At 36.5% G+C, this 20,523-nt stretch overlaps 1 protein-coding gene across 1 annotated transcript; it reads right to left on the bottom strand.

Annotated features, from left to right (window-relative positions):
* Window positions 1–944: 944 nt before the first annotated feature.
* On the bottom strand, window positions 945–16,208 carry LOC104216883 (cleavage and polyadenylation specificity factor subunit 3-I-like). Its single transcript, XM_070150445.1, has 6 exons — window positions 15,822–16,208; window positions 10,777–10,930; window positions 10,590–10,687; window positions 6,929–6,974; window positions 6,696–6,845; window positions 945–2,754 (listed from the first exon to the last, which is right to left on the bottom strand). Exons 2-6 carry the CDS (start codon window positions 10,927–10,929, stop codon window positions 1,114–1,116), a joined length of 2,088 nt encoding a protein of 695 aa, XP_070006546.1. The 5' UTR covers window position 10,930; window positions 15,822–16,208; the 3' UTR covers window positions 945–1,113.
* Between the last annotated feature and the right edge of the window lie 4,315 nt (window positions 16,209–20,523).

Raw genomic sequence — 20,523 nt, 5'->3', positions numbered from 1 at the left:
TTTTAAAAATTGATAAGTAATCTGTTGGTAATCGATTGTTAAATTTATGGAAAAAAATCGGTTGGTAATTTGTTAGCAATTGTTACTAGTATTTACCAATGTATTTGGATGGTTAGTAAAATTCGTTTGTAATTTGAGTTTTTTGTTGTAGTAGACATGCGCCTAATGCAAATATCACGCACTGTAATCTTACATTATATAACCAAAGCCTGGGCCCATCAAATTCGTGATTTTTGACGAGTAGGTACATATAGTGTTGCAGTGAGAGTGCAAGGATGATAGCAATGCTCCAACTTCAAACCAACATAAGGATCAAATTTAGGTGATGGAGCTTATGAAGTATATCTGCAGTAAAAAGATGCAACTTTATTGAACATTCATGATAAGGGATTAAGGGTCTAATTTGTCATTTGAACTATTTGTCCCTTCCCTGAAGAAAGAGAAAACATTCGTGTCAACATAATTCCAATCAAAAAATGAAACTTAGAATTGATCAATCAAGGAATATGACAACTAGTGCCCGTTAAAGTTAACAACATCCAATCAACAAAAAAGAAGAGCAACGAGTCTATTTTAAACTAGCGGACCAATGATTGGAGAACAATTCATTATACAAATCTGCAAAGTGACACACAGTATCCTACCTAACAGAAATGCAGTATTGTAATCATCTAACAGAAATGCAGTATTGTAATCATCTAGCAGAAATGCCATCTCATGGGATACGCCTGAAAGGGGAGCAGCAAATAATCGTGTAAGATTGCTTTTTAAAACTTCTGATCACATGCTCAAAGATACTTTGTGCTAACATTCATGGCCAGTTCATAAAGGACTGGTAAAGAATTTCTTCCAGCTCAAACATCCAAATCCAAGGAAAATAAACATAGTACCTTGGAGAAAAATATACCAAAATTACCCAAATGCATAACACCAACATCCACAACTTGGAACAGAAGAAATTTCAGATCAAACAAATTAGAGGGAAAAGAGAGATTTACAGAACAGAACAATGAATTCAAAATATATTTTGCTTCCTATCTATGAAGCTGAAAATAAAGTACAATGTTATTCTTGCATACAAACTCTAACTCAGTAAAGAAAAAGTACAAGAGACTAAGCTGAAGAAAGCGGTATTGGCTTCACAGCACTTCTAATTCTCCGGTATGCAGTCCTAACTCTCTCCTTGAGACCTTCATTTTCACATTCAACATCACCAGTTTGTTTATCAAGATTAGCCACATTCCCATCAACATTTATTACCAGCTTACCGTCGTTCCCAAATTTCACGTCACCAAACAGAGAAACAAGGAGTGCATGGACTATTTTCTCAGCTTTCTTGGCATCTTCCTCCTCGTTCATCAAAGTTTCCGACTCAACTGATACTTTAGGCATCTCCCTGCTGGCATTCAAAACCAATGCCACGATGGAGTCAGATACCATGTCACTAATTGGATCCGCTGTCCAATGAAGGGAGAGATGATTCTCTGACTCCTGCTTCACCGTCACTCGCTCATGCACTCGCAAACTTGGAACACCAGATTCCTCATCTGTTGAGGGCTCTACACTTTCATAGATTTGCTTAAGCCTGTGTTGTATAACGGCAAAAGCACCTGAATATGGAATTGTAATTCTCTGTGTGACATTTGCAGTGGATAGCTGAGAAAAGACATGGAGATCATCAGGTGCCATGATCTGGTAAGTGAAACCTTTCTTTACAAGTAAACCACTGACGATTTCACCCACTTCAGGGGTCTTTTCAGCCAGCTTTCCAACAGTTTTAGCCATTTTCTCAGAGTTGAAGTGCATTTCAACTGATTGGCAGTTCTTGGGCGTAATTATTTTAGTATTGCCATCAGCAAAGAGGGAGGTAAGTTTCTGCTTGAGCCTTCCCATCTCATTAGCCTCTCCATGGACTAGAATTATGTTGGGAGGCATAAGTTCTTTCAAGAAGGTACTTGTCTGAGCATAATCCGCGTGAGCTGAGAATGAAATATAATGAACCTGCATATTAAGTGGAGCACTCAAGCCATTTTGTAAGGTGACTTCCTTCGGTTCATTGATGATAGTCTTCGCCAAGGTCCCTTCCACCACATACCCAGGTATAACACAAGCATTTTTCTTGTCAGAGCACCATTTATCGAACAGCTGCCTTGACAAACCACTTTGAAGACTACCTGGGCTTGCCATCACAACACATGGTTTGTTGTCTGTAAAATCTTCAATACTGTTCAGGGAAGAAATATGTTTGAAATTGAATGGATCTGAGCTGGCAAACTGATTGCGGATCCTTTCATTCATGGAATTGATGTAAGCCTGATAGACAGCCATACACTTTCTTGCAAGTGGAGAAGCATAATATATGGGGAAATTAGCAAGTTCAGGATGGTTAGACCAATATTCCTCCAGGATGAGGAGAAGTTCCTGTGCACGTCCCAAGGCGAAAGCAGGAATCAGCACCCGACCGCCTTGCATGAGTGTTGAGTGTATCACATCAGTGAAAAGCTTCTCTCTTATCTGACGTGGCATATGGAGTTGAACACCATAAGTTGATTCTATAATGCAAATATCTGGAGAAAATTCTGGGGTCTCAGCAGCACGGAGATGCCTGTCTTCTTCACGGGAGTAGTCTCCTGTATAGAGAACTCGAACACCAGCAATATCAACCATAAACATGGCAGCACCAAGGACATGACCGGCAGTATAACACCAAAAGCGAATGTCATTTACTTCCATAGTCTGATGGAAGTCGACAACCTGCAGAACAAGATTTCACATGTCAAATAACCCTAGACATATATGTTTGCTAAATCTTTTAAAAAAAAAAAGAGAGAAAAGGCATAAATTGCCCACTAGACTTGTCCAAAAAAGTCATTTACACACCTACACTTTACGGGTGATCTAATACCCCACTATTCTAATTTGAAGTGAATTTATTTGCCCCCTAAAATATTACAACTAGATCCAGTCTGCAGGTTGCTTTTGTCACATTTGTTTTCCATTTTTCTTCTTTTTCAATAGAGCACCTCCCCCAACCAAAAAAAAATCACCCCATCATTTCCTTCACTTCTTCCTTCCATCATCTTTTTCTCCCTTTCTACACTAAACATCACAGACCTACGACCTCTATCCTGCGAAATCTTCTTCCTTGGATGACAAGCGAGAGTAGGAACAGTTCACAAGAATGAAAAGAGAAAAAAAAACCACTAGACAGAGAGAACAAAAATCAGAGCATTCAAGAAAAAAATTCTAGCAAGTTTAAATTAATTTCCGGTTAAGTTTGAGAGAATTTTCAAGCTATTGACTTTATCAGTCGTATGTTTTTTTTTTTTTTTGGAGATGGGTGGTCCAAGAACTTAGTCCATATTTCTCAAATTTTCATTGATTTTATGTTGCGAATCAGAACAGTTTTGGGTTGATTAATTTCAATGCAAAAGGTACTTTCTTTTGTTGGTACTACAGTTTTCAGAAGAAGACCCAACTGGACAAGCTCCAATTTTTACTAAATATGACTTATATTATGCAAGCCTTGAAAGTTATGTAAGATAGTGATACTTCATTAAGTTTATTTCAGCGGGCATAGAGACAACCCTGCTATATATTGTGTTGTTCGATAAATTGAACCAAAACAGAGATTTTTTGCTGGAATTCAATCAATTTCTGATAACATGGTCCTTGGTTCACGGATGACAAAGAAGGTCATTCTAGGTGGGTTTTCTGGCGAGGGACAATGGGGTTTTTGGCGGCGACGACAATTTTTCGGCCAAACACTGGCCAAATCTTGATCGGACAGAAATGATTTGGTTTGCCATTAAAGACCACGAACATGGAAGACGATTAAGGAGAAGAGAGAAAGAAGAGAAAGAAGAGAAAGAAAAAGAAAGGAAAGAGTAAAGAATAAAAAATAAAAAAGATATTAAGAATAAATAATTAAGTCTAATTAGTTGACAACATCCAAACACAAAATATGACACGTGTATAGTTAACTCAGTTTTTAACTTTTTTCTTTCTTTCCACGCGCATGTAAGAATCTGATAACACATTCTTTGCCAAGTCAGTTTTCAGGAAGGAAATAAATTCACTTCAAACTAGAATAGTGGGATTTTAGCTCACCCGTAAAGTTTAGGTGTATAAATGACTTTTTTGGACAAGCTTAATGGGCAATTTATGCCTTTTCTCTAAAAAGATGATAAAGTAATCCATTGATACAACAACAACAAACCCACAGTAATTCCACAAGTGGGGTCTGGGAGGGTGGGGAAGGTAGTGTGTATGCAGCCTTACCCATATCCATTGATATGGTGGGAAAAAATCACTATACAAGTGGTATGAAAAATGTAACAAAGTGGTGAACCTACACATAAAACATGGTTCTCTACAATATGAAATTAGAAACAAAAACAATAACTATAAAACTGGTCTAACCAAAACATGAATTAGTGCCTATACTCTCTGACATTCATAAACTGCATGTATTTCTGCATGTATTTCTCCCAGATTGCAGATGTCTAATGTGGCATGATGGCATATTCAAGGCACAATCTATCCATTTTCTCAGTGAAAACATCAATTTTTTTTATAACCAGTAAGAAGATTAATTTAATTCATTTCATGGAACCCAGATGCTGCAACGAATGCACACAAAGGTCTGAAACTCTCTTAGCTATATGAAAAGCACAATCTATCATCAATTGCTTCTCTAAGAAACATTTAACACTCTTTGGGACAATTAAATAAAAGGGAAACCAAAAGAGTCCAAAAGATTTAAATTTCCACTGCACGGCCCCTTATAGTCAAAAGAGATCAAACAACACAATCAAAATCCTACCTTCTCGGTGAAGAAATAACATATTGCCTTGATTGCATATTCCAGTTCATATGCCAAGGAAGCTTTTTTGTGTTAATGTTTTCATCGCATCCCCCAATTAGCTATACTCTACTCCTCCCACCATCCCTTCCCACAACTAACACCTCACCTCCACCCCAACCCTGCCTCCACGACACCTATTCCACCACAATTTAATATTTTAGCAAATTGATTTTTATACTGATTCATTTCAAACTTTCTTTTGATAATTGAGAAATTCTCGAGGTCAGTGGTGCACGGTTTGAAGCTAAGTGGATGATGGGCCCACCCCTCTACTCCCCGCTTAAATACCAAGCTTTTGTTTGGGGCACGGTTCAAACCTGTTGCTTCATTTGAACTTATTTTCATGTTAAAATGTTTAATTACATGAGAAAGGAGAAGCTACCATTGAATTAGTGAAGAAAGAGTAAAGGAAAGAGCTCCTCATATAGGAATCAAAGGTACATGAAATAAAGGGAAGTATCATAATTACTATAACAAGTATGTCTAACATTCTAGGTGCTGAACATAGGAAATGGTTCAAAATAACCCTTTACAATTTGAATAGAAGAAAATAACCCTGCAAAGATCTCTTGCGTATTATTTATAGACCTCATGCGTGTAAAAGTAAATATCTCTCGGCAGTAAAACTATAAAGAACACCAAACATAATACATTCTAAAATGACCTGAAGAGCATATACTGAGAGCTTTGGGAGTATATTTGCCAACTAAGTAAGCTAACAAAAATAATGAAGAGATACATTGAAACTGTATTTTCTTGCAGATGAGAATATTGGCTTAAAAGCAATATGCACTGCAATTTGACTATCTTAAATCAGCTTCATCTGCATCGCTGTCCTAAACTTCACCTCCTCTGCCAACTACTTTAACAACAAAAGCTAATATGAAATCAATGTATATCCTTATAATCAACCTCTACACTTGACTCAGTAACTATACCATACTATTTTTAGGAAAAAGTTATTTTTTGAGAGATTAGTAACTATACCATACTTATTTTTTAGATTGGTAACAATACCATACTGAAAAGGGATTTCTCTCATTAAGACAGTTATTTTTTTGATAAGGTAGGTTAAATCCCATTAAGACAGTTTTTTCCCCTTTTTTGATACATACCTAAAAACATAATATCTGAAAGAAGATCTCCTGTTAGGTGAGCATCCATCAATAACCAATAATCTATGCAGGTTCAGGCTCAACTTCTCGTTCTAAGTTAGCATGCCTACAGGTCAGTCCGGGGCTCTGTGATGCAATACTCCATATATAAGCAAGAAACCGAATCTTAGTAGGTCCTCAATCTTCCTATACGAGTCCATGCACCACTAAAATGCACGTCCCAATAACTATTACGATGATCCTGTAGGAACTTAGTATCCTAGCTAATATCATCGAGACATATGATGAGAGATAATTTGGCTTATCAACAAAACCTCCTGCACCATCCAAGATCTGTTAAATGCTCGCTTATCCTAGAAATAACTTAGCATTAGGTTCCATAATCTCAATCTCCTCTAAAATATCGAGGGCATGCTTCATATGTCAGATAGCCACAATTAAGACTTAACACAATGTGAAACCTTATACCAGAGTAGGTAAAAGATGTTTCTTCAGTGCATAAACGTCAGCATGATTACATGATTGTCACCAATAATAATAACAATTTCATTTACATAAACATATAATTCTATGTGATAAATACAACAAGTATACAACAACCCTACGCAAAGTGATGGTATGCCTGCATGATAATGAATAAATTTCATAAATGTCTGCATGACGACTAATCAGACACTGCTTGGAGATCAATCATGGGATGTTGAAAAACGAACCTCAATTTTGTCCATGGAGCTACTAATATCATTTTCATCAAACAACATATCTTCAACTGAAACTTTGCTCACTTTAACATAATCTGACAAAAGCAACTTGTATATGGCCTTTGTTGCATGAGTCATAAATACGCGCCCTTTAAATGTAGTCTGAAAATAAAAGGAGCTAATATGAATCAACAAAAAAGTACTAAACAGTTGCAAGTAAAAAGATTTTGAACCCCTAAACAAACCTTTTCGAGGAAATAAGGAAGGGAGGCAGCATGATCTAAGTGAAAACTGCAAAGCATTAGAGCAAGTTAATGCAAGCACTTGGAGTAAGATAAAAAGGAAAAGGGACCAAAAAAATTCAGGATAAAAAAGAAACAGCTAAACAAATGGTCAACAGTTAATATGCATGTCAAAGGACTTGAACACACTGCAGAGACAATTAGAGGGGGCGCAAGTAATCTATATTATATTAAAAGCACGAAAGACCTTAGTAAAATGTTGTTCACTTTTTTTAACCTTTCAAAAAAGAGTTCACACTAGACAAAATAGTCATTCAATTATTATCCTAATATTTAAGATTTTGAGGGGGAAAAGGACAACCCGGTGCAATAAGATCCCGCTATGCGTGGGGTCCGGAGAAGGGCAGGACCACAAGGGTCTATCGTACGCAGTCTTACCCTGCATTTTTCCAAGAGGCAATTTCCACGGCTATATTTAAGATTTTGAAATTAACTAAAATTTTGAATTTCTAAACCTGTCGTTATTTGAACTAGATAAGAACTTCTAATATTTAGACCTTTAAAATTATTAAGATTTTGCCTGTAATAAATTATTATCATCTTGAATTTACTTCTACTAAAATATAGGATGCATGATACGAACAATTCCATAAAGAAGAAAAAAATGGAAAATAGTTATATTAATCTTATAAGAACAATGTACTATAGATTTTATTCTACTCGAAGTCAAAAGCTACTTGGGCCAATTATTAACAACAAAATAATTAATAATCATTTACAAAACTATTTTTCATGTTTTTTTCCTTGTGTATAAGTATTAATAACATAAAATTATAATTATATATTTAAAAATTACACTCAACAAAAACAACTAAGAAACATTTATAATATAAAAGAGAAATAAAGAGAAAGAAAATGATTGCAAAAGTTAATAGCGCTAATGCTTCAACAAACACAAAGTGCAAAACACGATTTTTTTAATCATTTGAGAAAAGAATTCTTTATTAAATATATATAAGTTAAAATTGAATATTTAAAATTTGATTTGAGCTAATATTAAGAATTTGAATCAATAAAAAATAAAATTTTTTAACATTGAAAAAAATAATTAAGTATTTGAATTAACTAATTAGCAAAAGAATCCAATACTATTCTTTCCTAAATTCATAAAAGTAAATTCATTTTTCAAGTTTGACCCAAATCTTAGAGACCATAAATTTGTTTCAATATGAACAAATCGGTTATATATAATAAAGCATTAAGAGTTATCTTGGTTAAAATTTGCAAACTTGAAGAAATGAGGATGAAATAGTAAAAGATAAAATGTATAAAACTAAAAGCTTACTACAGAGTTAATATTGAAACCTTTGAGGGAAAATAAATTGAGAAGGCATAAAATTCAATTTCTCAATTTATGTTACTTGACAATTTTTTTAAGAATCGTAATAACAGTATAGCAACCCTATTTTTATCTTCTCGAATAAACTTTAAAATAGCCTTTTAAGAAAAATTTCATCACAACTCTTAAATGTTCAAGGATTATGTCTTGCTAAAACTAAAAAGGAAGTATGATAAACAGTAAGATTAAGCTAATAAAATTGTAAAACTAGAACAAAATTTCAGATAAATATATTAAATGATGATGGAGAACTTCTATGAGACATGGTTTTTTCTTTTATTACAACAACAACCACCCCAGTGTAATCCCACTAGTGGGGTCTGGGAGGGTAGCGTGTACGCAGACCTTAACCCTATCTTAAGAAGGTAGAGAGGCTAATAGGATTAGCATTCATCAATTTCAGGAGCTTATGCTTTTATTTTATAAAATAATACTTATGTGATTTTTTAAGAAAATTAATCATTGTGGAGGAGTACATGCACAATGCACGTCCACTAACTAGTTCACTCAAAATCAGAACCACAGAATAGATAATAAGATGAACTAGATTAGTCCACTCCCCTAATCCCAGTGGAGGCAAAATACTAGGTGATTTCTCACCATCTATCCAAGCTTTGGTGAACAATGTTACCTAGTACCTGTGCCGGTGAAACGTAGCAGAGATTATCTAGTAAAGCTTTTTTTTTCTCGGAACATTGGCCGCTTTGCTTCTAATAACTCGTCAATGGCTCTTTGAAGCATTGGTCCCATATCTGGACCATTCTATCAATGATAACAAAAATAATTTCAAACAATGATGAGCTAGTCCATTGACGACTTCAAACCAATTGGAAGTTTGTGCACTTCCAAACGTGTGAGAGTATAATCACAAAATGGAAATCTTCTTTTTCATCTGCTAAGTATGTAATCACGATAATAATAAAAATATGAAAGTCCGCGCAGAGAACGATTTAAAAAATTATCTCCTCTGTCCCATATTATGTTATCACTTAATTCCAATTTTAGTCCTTGTGATATTAGATGAAGCACATTTAACCTTTAATTAAACAATATGAGTGGTTTTGTTCCCTTCACCAAAGGAACTTAAAAAAACAACTAATAGTAGCTACTAAGAGGCGCAATTTGGATATTATAGGTACAATTTTCAGCAACAAAACCTCACAAAAGAATAACCTAATTTTAACATTTTAATTTGCATTGTCTCCCAGCAAAGAAACCCTTTTCTTCCCATCTTCCGTTTGGATTCAACGAAAGATTAGTTTTTTTATTTGGTTAATGGCAGTGCCCTTTTTCCTGACTCCTCTTGTATAAGAAGATCCGAGAAAAGCTCTACCAAGAACACATAGAACCACCCAAACATAAGAGCCGATAATATTAATTCTACTTAGTCGTGCATTTTCTTTCGGTCTTTATAATTTGTTTTTCTTCTTGCATTGAAACTTAACCACTCCTCTTCTGGAGCCTTTAGCAACATGCACTTGATAAAGAATCAAACCAATATACAGTCAAATAGGCTCCACCATGAATTTAGCTCAGATGAGTTTTGCATCCGTTTAAGCAATAGAACACTTTGGGAGAAGAAGTACCTGTACTGCAATACCTATTCAATTTACTGCCACTTAATATCAATATGACTAACCCACTACTAACCTAAATGGAGGCATGGATTAAAAACTTAAATAAATAAAAAATTTAAATGTCTGAATGCCCCTTCTTAATATTTAGCTGTCAGTTTGTTTTTAAATTCCATTAGTGAAGGGACCAAAAAACCTCACATTATTTAATTAAAGGTTAAATGTGCTTTGTTTAATATTACAAGGACTAAAACTGAAATTAAGCAATAACACAAGGACCATAAGTGCTGTTTTCCATAAAGAATTAACACTCAACATTCAAAATCATCCACCAAGAGAAAAAACAATAAACAAAAGAAAAAAGTTTAAGAAACCAGTCATGGAATAAAGCTGGAAAAAGAAAAATAGAAAGACAAAAAAAATGCAAAAGAATCTATATTCCCTATCTCGTATTCTCTATCCTTAAATTAGCCTAATTAGATTCAATTTACTTTTTGTGGATTTCTTGACTTTTCGCCAAGAGGGGCTTTTGGTACTAACTAAATTCACTAAGTACCTAAATTCTTAATCAATGAGTTATGCTAAAATATCAACAACAAAAAAACTTGTGCTGAGGTGCTGTATTGAGACACAATCTTTCAAACAATAAAATGAACATTATAGAACTAAGGCCAGAAATGAGAAAACTTACTGGGTTATTAGAAGAACATCAATAGTTGAAGGATCAATTTCATCAAAATACGGCAAAGCAGCCATGCCTGAGTAAGCTGGATGAATGCCACAGTCAAACTGCCAAAAAAGATCAAATGTATTAATCGATTTCAGAACTTGTGGCCCAAAAAAAAATTGAAGAAGAATGACAAAGACGTGTAGCCTACCAAGACTGTTTTTCCTTTGAAAGACATGTAAACGCAGGACCGTCCCACTTCATTCCCAGCCCCTAAAGGAGTGATAATGAGTTTATCTCCTTCTCTGTTAACTGCAGGACTAGGTCTCTTCAAAGATGACTGTGGTTGTCCAATAGATGCCATTCTTACATTCAAAGAACATATAATGTCAAATTATGAAAACACTAATCTTCATGCAAGGGTTAAATAATAAGAAGAAATCCAAATTTTAACTGGTCAAACAATCATTCAGCTTCATTATGACCAAAACCATAAAAGCCAACAGAATTCATCTAGTACGCATCAATCCTAAATTAGTTGACAGCTATAGAAGTCCTCGGATATCCATTTATGCTCTATTCAACATAGTTTGAGGAATTTTAAGCTGACTGCCAAGTGCCAACCTACTGCAAAACCTACTTAGGGTCCATTTATCATACTGTGTGGTTCAAAAAAAAGAAAAGATCAATTAAATAGGCGCTGATAGAATACTACTCAGTAAAATTGAAAACGAAACCCTGAACAAACACAATCACGAAAAACACAACGTTTATGGGGTAATTTTTACCAATGTCAGCAACAACAAAAAATTGGCAAGCGAGAAGAATGCTGAATCATATAAAAACTTTAATATTAGGTGCATACAAAAAATAAAACTCCAATAAGAACAAAGATTCAAGAGAGAATAAGAGGTTGGAACTTGACCCTAAGTCCTGAGCTGAAGACTGAAGATGCTTACAAGGTCTATTCGAGTATCAATAACTTCCGGCTGGAGATATGCTCGGAGACCGCTGAAGTCAGCTCGGAGATTCGTCGGATTTTCACAGGAACGCCGGCCGAGGTAGAGAGTGAGAGGAAGTGTTGTTTTGCAATAAACATTGGAATTGAAATTGTGCTTACATGCTATCCTTTTAACTTTTTCACCTTGGGTGTGTTTGGAAAAGAGTTAATACCCTAAAATCCAGTTAACCTATATCATATGCCTCAGAACTATTCACCTTCATATTAAAAAATCCCTCATTGTATTTCTAGAGGTGTGTTCTAGTACACGCCCCTAATTATATAAAAATAATACGGTCTAGCCATTTTTTGGACTGGTCAATCAAAAATAGTCAGCATTTATCAAGTCAATGAAAAATAGCCACTATTTTGCTGCAACAGAAACCGATCCAGCATAATATACTAGAGTTCGGTACACCTGTGTATGAACTTCCAGCATATTATGCTGGTCCGGTATACTTTGCTGGTTCCAGTATAATATATTGGAGACTGGAGCACCGGTGCTCCAAACTCCAGTATATTATGTTGGATCGGTATATTATACTGGAACTCCAATATATTAGACTGGAGTTCCAGTATAACAGTAGATTATGCTGGAGTATTTTTCCAGATTTTGAACAGTATTTTCGTTCAGATTTATCTTTACATGAAAAGTGGCTAAATTTCGATTACTTTTGAAACTGAGCTATTTTTGAACGACCACTTGTAAATCTGCCTATTTTTGAATTTCTCCCGCTAATTATCTAAAAAACATGGCATGTAACTCTACACATAGCTATTTAACTCATTCTAAAACATGCTTAAACTATCAATTTTTTGTTAGCTACGTACTTAAAGTATCTAGTATCCCAAAAACCTCGTGAACAATATTTCCCTATATATTAAAATCCCATCATGGACTTTTAAATGTGCGTCTGTCTAACTATATTAACTTATGATTTGTACAAACTTTTTTTGTATAGTTTACTCATGATGTATTACTCTCGAATGATTGATTAATTTTAGGAGTATTGGCCAAAATGATATCCAATGTACTGTGTTAATTTTAGGTTTAATTGTGATTGAGCTTGATGCTAGACTCCAAAAGAATGAGATTTGTAAACTTAGTTCTTGTCCATTATAGTCACTTGAAGATGGTTTTGCTTAATATTTTTAAAAAGAAAATAGAAAAACAAAAGATTCGATCTTTCGTATTGCCTTGAATTCTTGCATAACTCCTTTTTGACGATTCTTGCTTTTATCACGGGGTGGACAAGCTACGGGGTATCAGGGACACCTTCACTCCGTCTTTCGAAGAAACTTAAATTGCTCAAAGGAGATATTAATAGGTGGAATAAAGAGCTTTTTGGGAGGGTAGAGGTTAAAATGAGGGAGCTTATGCATGAATCGGGGGATCTAGAGAGAGGGGAAAGGGCGAGGGAGTTAGATGAATCTGAGAAAGAGAGATTGGGGGAGGTTAAGAGGGAAATAGTCGATTTAGCAATAGCTCAAAAGACTAGTTGGCGACAAAAATCGAGGGCGCTATGGTTAAAGGAAGGGGATTCGAATACCAAATTTTTCCACATGGTGGCGATTGCAAATCGAAGGAGAAACTTCATAGAATCCTTAGTGGTGGATGGGGTGAGGATTGAGGGAGAGGAGGAGGTAAAAAGGGCGATAGTGGGGTTTTATGAGAACTTATACAAAGAGGAAGTTAGTTCGAGGCCGACTTTGGGGGGATAGAGTTCAACCACATAGGGGAGGGAGACAATGAGTGGATAGAAAGGGCTTTCGAGGAGGAGGAGGTGCACGAGGCTGTGTCGAGTTGTGCTGGCGATAAGGCCCCCGGCCCCGATGGTTTCTCCTTGGCCTTCTTCTAGTTCTGTTGGGACACCATCAAGGGGGAGTTGATGGAAGCCATTGAATACTTCCATGTGAATGGTGTTTTCGAGAGAAGTATCAATGCTTCTTTTATTACTATTGTGCCTAACAAAGAAGGTGCATCTTGTATTAGTGACTACAGGCTTATTAGTCTCGTGGGGAGCATTTACAAGATTATTTCTAAAGTGCTTTTCAATAGACTCAAGAAGGTTCTTGACGTGTCTGTTTCGTCCTCTCAGAATGCATTTGTGGAAGGTAGGCAGATCCTAGATGCCGCTTTGGTGGCAAATGAACTTGTAGACTCCAGAAGGAAAAATAGAGATCCCGGCTTACTATGCAAGCTGGACCTTGAGAAGGCTTTCGACCATGTCAATTGGGAGTTCTTGGATTTCATTATGAAGCGGATGGGGTTTGGGGCAAGATGGAGGGGATGGATCAAGTTCTGCATTTCCTCAGTCAGATTCTCTGTCCTAGTTAATGGTAGCCCGTGTGGTTTCTTTGGCAACTCCAGGGGTCTCAGGCAAGGAGACCCCCTATCCCCCATGATATTCATTCTAGTGATGGATGCTTTGAGTAAAATGATGGATCGTGCGGCGGGCGGAGGCTTCTTGAGAGGATTCTCAGCTCCGATCGGGGTGCCCAGTGCCCGAAGAGTCTCTCATTTCCTTTTTTGCGAATGACACCCTGGTTTTTTGTGATGCCGATATGGATCAATTGACCTACCTGAAGCAGGTCCTGCAGTGGATTCAGATAGTATCTGTCACACCTCCTTTTTTACACACCACCCCGAAGGATAGTATATAAGGGAGTTTTTCCAATTTAAGTGACATTATTCGAAATGGGATTATTTATTTATCAGAGTCGCCACTTGGGATAGTTTATCTGGTGTCCCAAGTCACCGGTTTATTTTAAATCCCAAATCGAGGAAATTTCGACTTTCCTTTTGAAGTCTGCGAACCAGAAATTCTGAATAAGGAATTCTGTTAACCCGAGGGAAGGTGTTAGGCACCCCCGGATTCTGTGGTTCTAGCACGGTCGCTTAAACTATTATAATTGGCTCATTATCTGATTTTAATATATGTTCTAACCTTTTAAGACAAGAGGGGTTGCTCTGATGGTAAGCAACCTCCGCTTCCAACCAAGAGGTTGTGAGTTCGAGTCTCCCCAAGAGCAAGGTGGGAAGTTCTTGGAGGGAAGGATGTCGGGGGTCTATTTGGAAACAGTCTCTCTATCCCAGGATAGGGGTAAGGTCTGCGTACACACTACCCTCCTCAGACCCCACTAAGTGGGATTATACTGGGTTGTTGTTGTTGTTGTTGTTCTAACCTATGGTGCAATTTTAAACTTTAACCGCTTTATTTCATTATTTTTTAAGGAAAATTGCAACGTTATTTAAAATACGTCTCGATCCACGTCACATAAATGCACCCACGGTTTTCGACATATTTTATCTAACATTGTTGAGATTTGGATTTGGGTCACATAAATGCGCACCCGAGTTTAAGAAGGTAAATTATTAAAATAACGCGCCTAAAGCAATTACGCGTTTGCAACTTTGCGAGGGCCATGAAAATTCGCTAAATGGCACGCCTCGAGTTCTAAGGATTTTGAAGAAAATTAAGCGAGGGCCACGGGTTTTGAGATTTTATTTGGCATGGCGCGCCTCAGATTATTCTAACAAAAGGGTTTCTAAATTTTGTTTTGAGGGCCATGGACTATTGGAAATAAAGTACACCAATCAAGGCAAATTTGGAAACTGACTTATATGAATTGCCAGAATGTTGAACACTTAAGAATTCTTCTTCAATTGAATTAAATTAATGAGTGGGATTCTTTCAATTATTTTTTTTAAAAAAAAAAAGAATTCATTTCAAGATAACGTTACTGTGGGTCAAAAACAAATGACCTCCAAAAGGGTCCGAAACATGGCTGCAAATGGGCTTACGTTGAAGCCCAATGCACTGAGGAAAAGATCGAATCAAACTCTAAAAATAAATTAAAGAAAAACTATCCATACTTCAACCTACTTGAGAACAGATTTGTTGCATTACAAATGAAGTCCTAAAATGATTAACAACAGTGAGATTTTGCACACGGTTATATCTTAAGAACAATTCAAAAAAAAAACTTAAAACAAATTTGCAATTCACTTTGAAGAATATTTCTAAACATTTAAGCAATTCTTAAGCAAATATGCAGTTTTATCTGACTTAAAAATCCCAAGATGTCCATATTTCAAATCTGACTGAATCTGATCTCGAATATGTTCACTAACAAATCAAACCCAATAAACAGATCTGAAATAACAAACATGACTCCAGGAATACAACTCAATTTTCGAACCAAGAAAGAAGTAGATATATAATCAAATGATTCAGTACATTTAGAACACTTACCTTAAACTTCGACAAGGAGAAGGAAATAAACCCAAACAGAAGTCAGAAAATCGGAGAGAAATCAGACATGCAAATAACAGCAACTTCAACGTTGAGCAGCAGTGATTTTGACTCTCCAAGAGACACCTAGAAGCCTAAATTTCAGAAAGCTCCTCCTCTTTAGCTCTTTGGATCCGATTTTGGGATTTTTTCTTCATTTATTTTTCTTTTCGAAAATCTTCTTCAAACAGCTCTTGAAGAGCATGTACGAAATGGGTTAGAGGAAGAAGAAAGAAGAATGAGAGAGGTGGGGGGGGGGGGGTTAACGTTCTTCTGCTTTTTGGAGAAGAGCCGGGAAAGACTGAAGCAAACCCTTTTTTTTCGCTCTAATTGGTTTTTCTCTTTTTCAAAATGGAGGTCTGATCTATTCTTTTAATTTAATCAGAGAAGGGATGCGCCGTTTCGTCTGTATTTGCTAAGGGTCTCCTCCATTTGGTTTCCAAATTGTCATTTTATAGGTAGGGGTAGGGTAAAGGGTAATGAGTATTTGGGGCGAGAGATTGGGTTTGGGTTGGACAGATTTTGGTGTCATTTAATTGGGCTGATTTTGGCTTTAAAATGGCCCAAGTTTCGAATTTAAACCCAGTTAAATAAACTCCTTATTTCCTTTTCTTTTTCTCTTTTTTTTTAATTAAAAATTCTAGAAATTAAAATCTTAGATTATCTAAAAATGTGAAATTAAACTAATTAACCAATTATAAAAATTATAAAAACTACTTAATCAAATTAAAAGAGAAAAAATCAATAAAAGGGAAAAGTGTAAAAATGAAGAATTTTTGTGATTTTCGATTTTTATAAAACAAATAATTACTGGTTAATCCTAAAAATATAAAACTAGATCCTAAATGCAATGCGCGACATTTTTTGGTATTTTTTCATGATTTAAATAAAATTAAACATGCAAGAAAAATGCAACCAATTAATAACATCTATAAAAATTCCTAAAAATGGCAAATAATTATAAAAAAAATCTATCTTCTTGGATTTTATAGGAGTATTTCATATAGGGCAAAAATCACGTACTTACAGTATCAGGTCTCAAAATCAACCTCGGCAAGTGTGAGATTTTCCCGATGGGTGAGGTTGCTAACATTGATGTTTTGTCTTATGTTCTCAGATGTAAGGTGGGCTCCCTTCCCACTACTTACCTGGGTCTCCCATTGGGCACTTCGCATAAGGATACTACGGTTTGGAATCCAGTGATCGAAATGGTTCAAAAAGATTAGCAGGCTGGCAAAAACGGTACTTGTCAAAAGGCGGAAAGGAAGTGCTCATCAAAAGCACTTTATCGAGTATGTCCACTTATTACTTGTCCCTGTTGCAAGCTCATGTGAGCATCACAGAAAAACTGGAGCGGCTTCAAAGGAATTTTCTTTGGGATGCAGCGGATGGAACTAGAAAGTATCATCTAGTGAATTGGCAGACAGTCACTTCCCCAGAGAAATGGTGTGGACTTGGAGTAAAAGATCTTAGGGTATTCAGCTAGGGCTGCTTATCAGGCGGATTGGGCGGTTATTTACTCTTAACGATTTGACTTAACGGTTATCGGTTTTTAAATGTATTAATCTATTAGCCACCCGATAAGATATCGGGCGGATTGGTATCAGTTTAGCTCTTATCGGGCGGTTTATCGGCCTAGATTCACAAATCGAAATTATCCTCAACTAGGTACTACCATACTGAAGTCATTCAAATCTCAAATATTTATCCATCGATTTTCATCTTTTGGTTCACTTCAAAGCAACTTACTTCAAAATAATAGTTCCTTCTAGGTAATTGTACCAACAATATACATGTCCAACTAAGCTAAGGAACCAATCTCATTAGATACCAAAAATAAAATGTCAACATGAAAACATCTTAGGCTTAACTACAATGTGGGAACTAATCACTCAACGCAGTAGGACTGACTCACCTTCTCTACAAACTTAACGAACAACACGGACTGTCTATTCTGAAAACACCAACTTTTAAGATCCAACAACTGCTGCTCAAACTCATCTAATTTGTAACCGTTAAATGATAGCCACCAAGACCACAGTCAAACAGTTAAATTAGTAATCCACATCTTGCACCAAAGGTAGAGATACTTACAAGCCCAATCACAGTACAACAACAACAACAACCCAGTAAAATCCCACTAGTGGGGTCTGGGGAGGGTAGTGTATACGCAGACCTTACCCCTACCCCGCGGGGGTAGAGAGGCTGTTTCCGAAAGACCCTCAGCTCAAGAAGACAAAAGAAGGCGAAAAGAGGCAATCTATTAGTACCTTCAACAGAAACCATAGAACAAAGAACAGCATCACCAGAACCAGAAAATAAGTGAAAAGCAAAACAATAACCAGTAGATAAAGCACATCAAAGAGGAACGAAAAAGTAGTGTGGACTCAACATAAAACACTAACAGTCAAAGATCAAGTCCTAACAGACTAGCCTCACTCTGCGGCGCCATACAGATATTCTCAACTACCTCCTAACCTACAACTTTAATGCTCGATCTCCACAACTTCCTGTCTAGGGCCATGTCCTCGATAATCTGAAGCCTCACCATGTCCTGTCTGATCACCTTTCTTCAATACTTCTTAGGCCGCCCTCACAAGCCCAATCACAGTATCCTTCCAAAATCAACGTTTATTCGACTTAAGTCATTGGGCAAAAGGAAAGAGTGTAGGAATAGCCTTCTGCAACTAAATATGTTGAGCATTTTGTCCTACCAGCACACTAAAATTTTCCAACTTAGAGAATAGACTATAGAGATAGAGACAGGTTTGTTTTTTTATTATTCAAGTTCAAGGGTTTTTGTTTTTTTATATTTAATATATATATATATATATATATATATATATATATTATTTATATTCTTAACGGGTTAACGGATTATCCGTTAAGAAAATTGAATAATTCGCCCCCAAACTGATAAGCCGTTAATAAAAAAATTTCAATTTGTTCCCCGTCCATTAAGCCGTTAAGCCGTTACCAGTAAGCCATTAATCTTCAGTTCGGTTTGGTTTTCGGTTTCGGATCGGCTTTGAACACTCCTGTATTCAACAGAGCGTTGTTGAGGAAATGGCTGTGAAGATTCGGGGTAGAAGAGCATGCTCTATGGAGGGAGGTCATAGTAGAAAAGTACGATTCCACGGGAGGGGTTGGAGGACCAAGGCAATCACAACACCTTTCGGGTGTGGCATGTGGAGGAGCATCATGAAGAATTGGGAATCCTTCAGTGGCAACATCTCTTACAGGATGGGAGATGGAAGCAGAATCAACTTTTGGAATCATAGGTGGTGTGGAAAGGATACTCTGAGGGTCTCCTTCCCCCATGTCTTCAGAGTTTCAAACCAGAAGGAATTGATGGTCCAACAGATTCGTAAGGAGCATGAAGGGGGGAGGGTAGTATGAGACCTCTCATTTAGAAGGAACATGCAAGATTGGGAGATTGCGGAGCTCCAAGATTTATTGACACTGCTATATGGGAAAGACGGGCCTCAGTCATCTTGTGATTCTTGGAGATGGGGTTTGTGTGGCGATGATTTGTTCACCGTGAAGTCCTTTTACCAGAGTATGTTAGTGAGAGATGAGGCCTCTTTTCCATACTCCTCGATCTGGATTCCTAAGGCGCCCACGAAGGTGGGCTTTTTTGCATGGCTAGCGGCGAGGGGAGTGATTTTGGATGCTGAGAATCTGCGAAAAAGGGGAATTACACTTGTTAGTTGGTGCTATATGTGTAAAAGCTCAGGGGAAGAAGTTGATCATCTTTTGTTGCATTGTCCTGTGTCCTCGGCTTTATGGAGGGCGATCCTGAACCTTTTTGGTGTTCAATGGGTGATGTCAAGCACTGTAAAGGAAATGCTATATAGTTGGGCCGGTTTCCGTAGAAGAAGAAAGCACAAGGCGTGGAAGTTCGCCCCATTAGCTCTCATGTGGATAGTTTGGGGGAGAGAAATAGGAGAGCTTTTGAGGGGATTGAGTCTCCTTTTTCACATCTTAAGAATATTCTTTTATCTTTGATCGCTTTTTGGTGCACTCATATAGCCCCTATTTGTATAGATAATTGGACGTCTTTTGTATAGAATCATGTTCTGATGTAAATTCTCTACTTTTTGGTATACTTCTTGTATACAGTAGTTCTCTCCCTTTTGATTAATATAATTTACCTTATAAAAAAAATACCTATCAGTTGAAAAATAAGATTTTCATTTTGTGATTATACTCTCACATGTTTGGGAGTGCACAAACTTCAAATGGTATGAAGTCATCAATGGACTAACTCATCATTATTTGAAATAATTTTTGTTATTATTGATAATTTTTGTTACCACGGTGTCCGGGCGAACTTGCATGGACCTTGACTAATTTTACCTCCCACCAGCACAAATACTAGGTAACTCTGTCCATCAAAACTTGGATAGATGGGGAGAAATCACCTAGTATTTTTGTCTCCACTGTGAATCTGGCATAGGGGAGTGGACGGATCTAGTTCATCTTATTATCTATTCTATGTGGTCCTGATTTTCAGTGAATTACTTGTGCACGCGCTAATTTTTTCCACAGTGCGTTCAAGTCCCTTTGACATGCATATTAACTGTTGACCATTTGTTTAGCTGTTTTTTTTATCCTGAATTTTTTTGATTCCTTTTCCTTTTTATCTTACTCTAAATGATTG

The sequence above is a fragment of the Nicotiana sylvestris genome, chromosome 7 (genome assembly GCF_000393655.2).
Source record: "Nicotiana sylvestris chromosome 7, ASM39365v2, whole genome shotgun sequence".
Classification (NCBI taxonomy): Eukaryota; Viridiplantae; Streptophyta; class Magnoliopsida; order Solanales; family Solanaceae; genus Nicotiana; species Nicotiana sylvestris.
The sequence above is the reverse complement of the archived record's forward strand: the minus strand, read 5'-3'. Positions and strand labels throughout refer to the sequence as shown.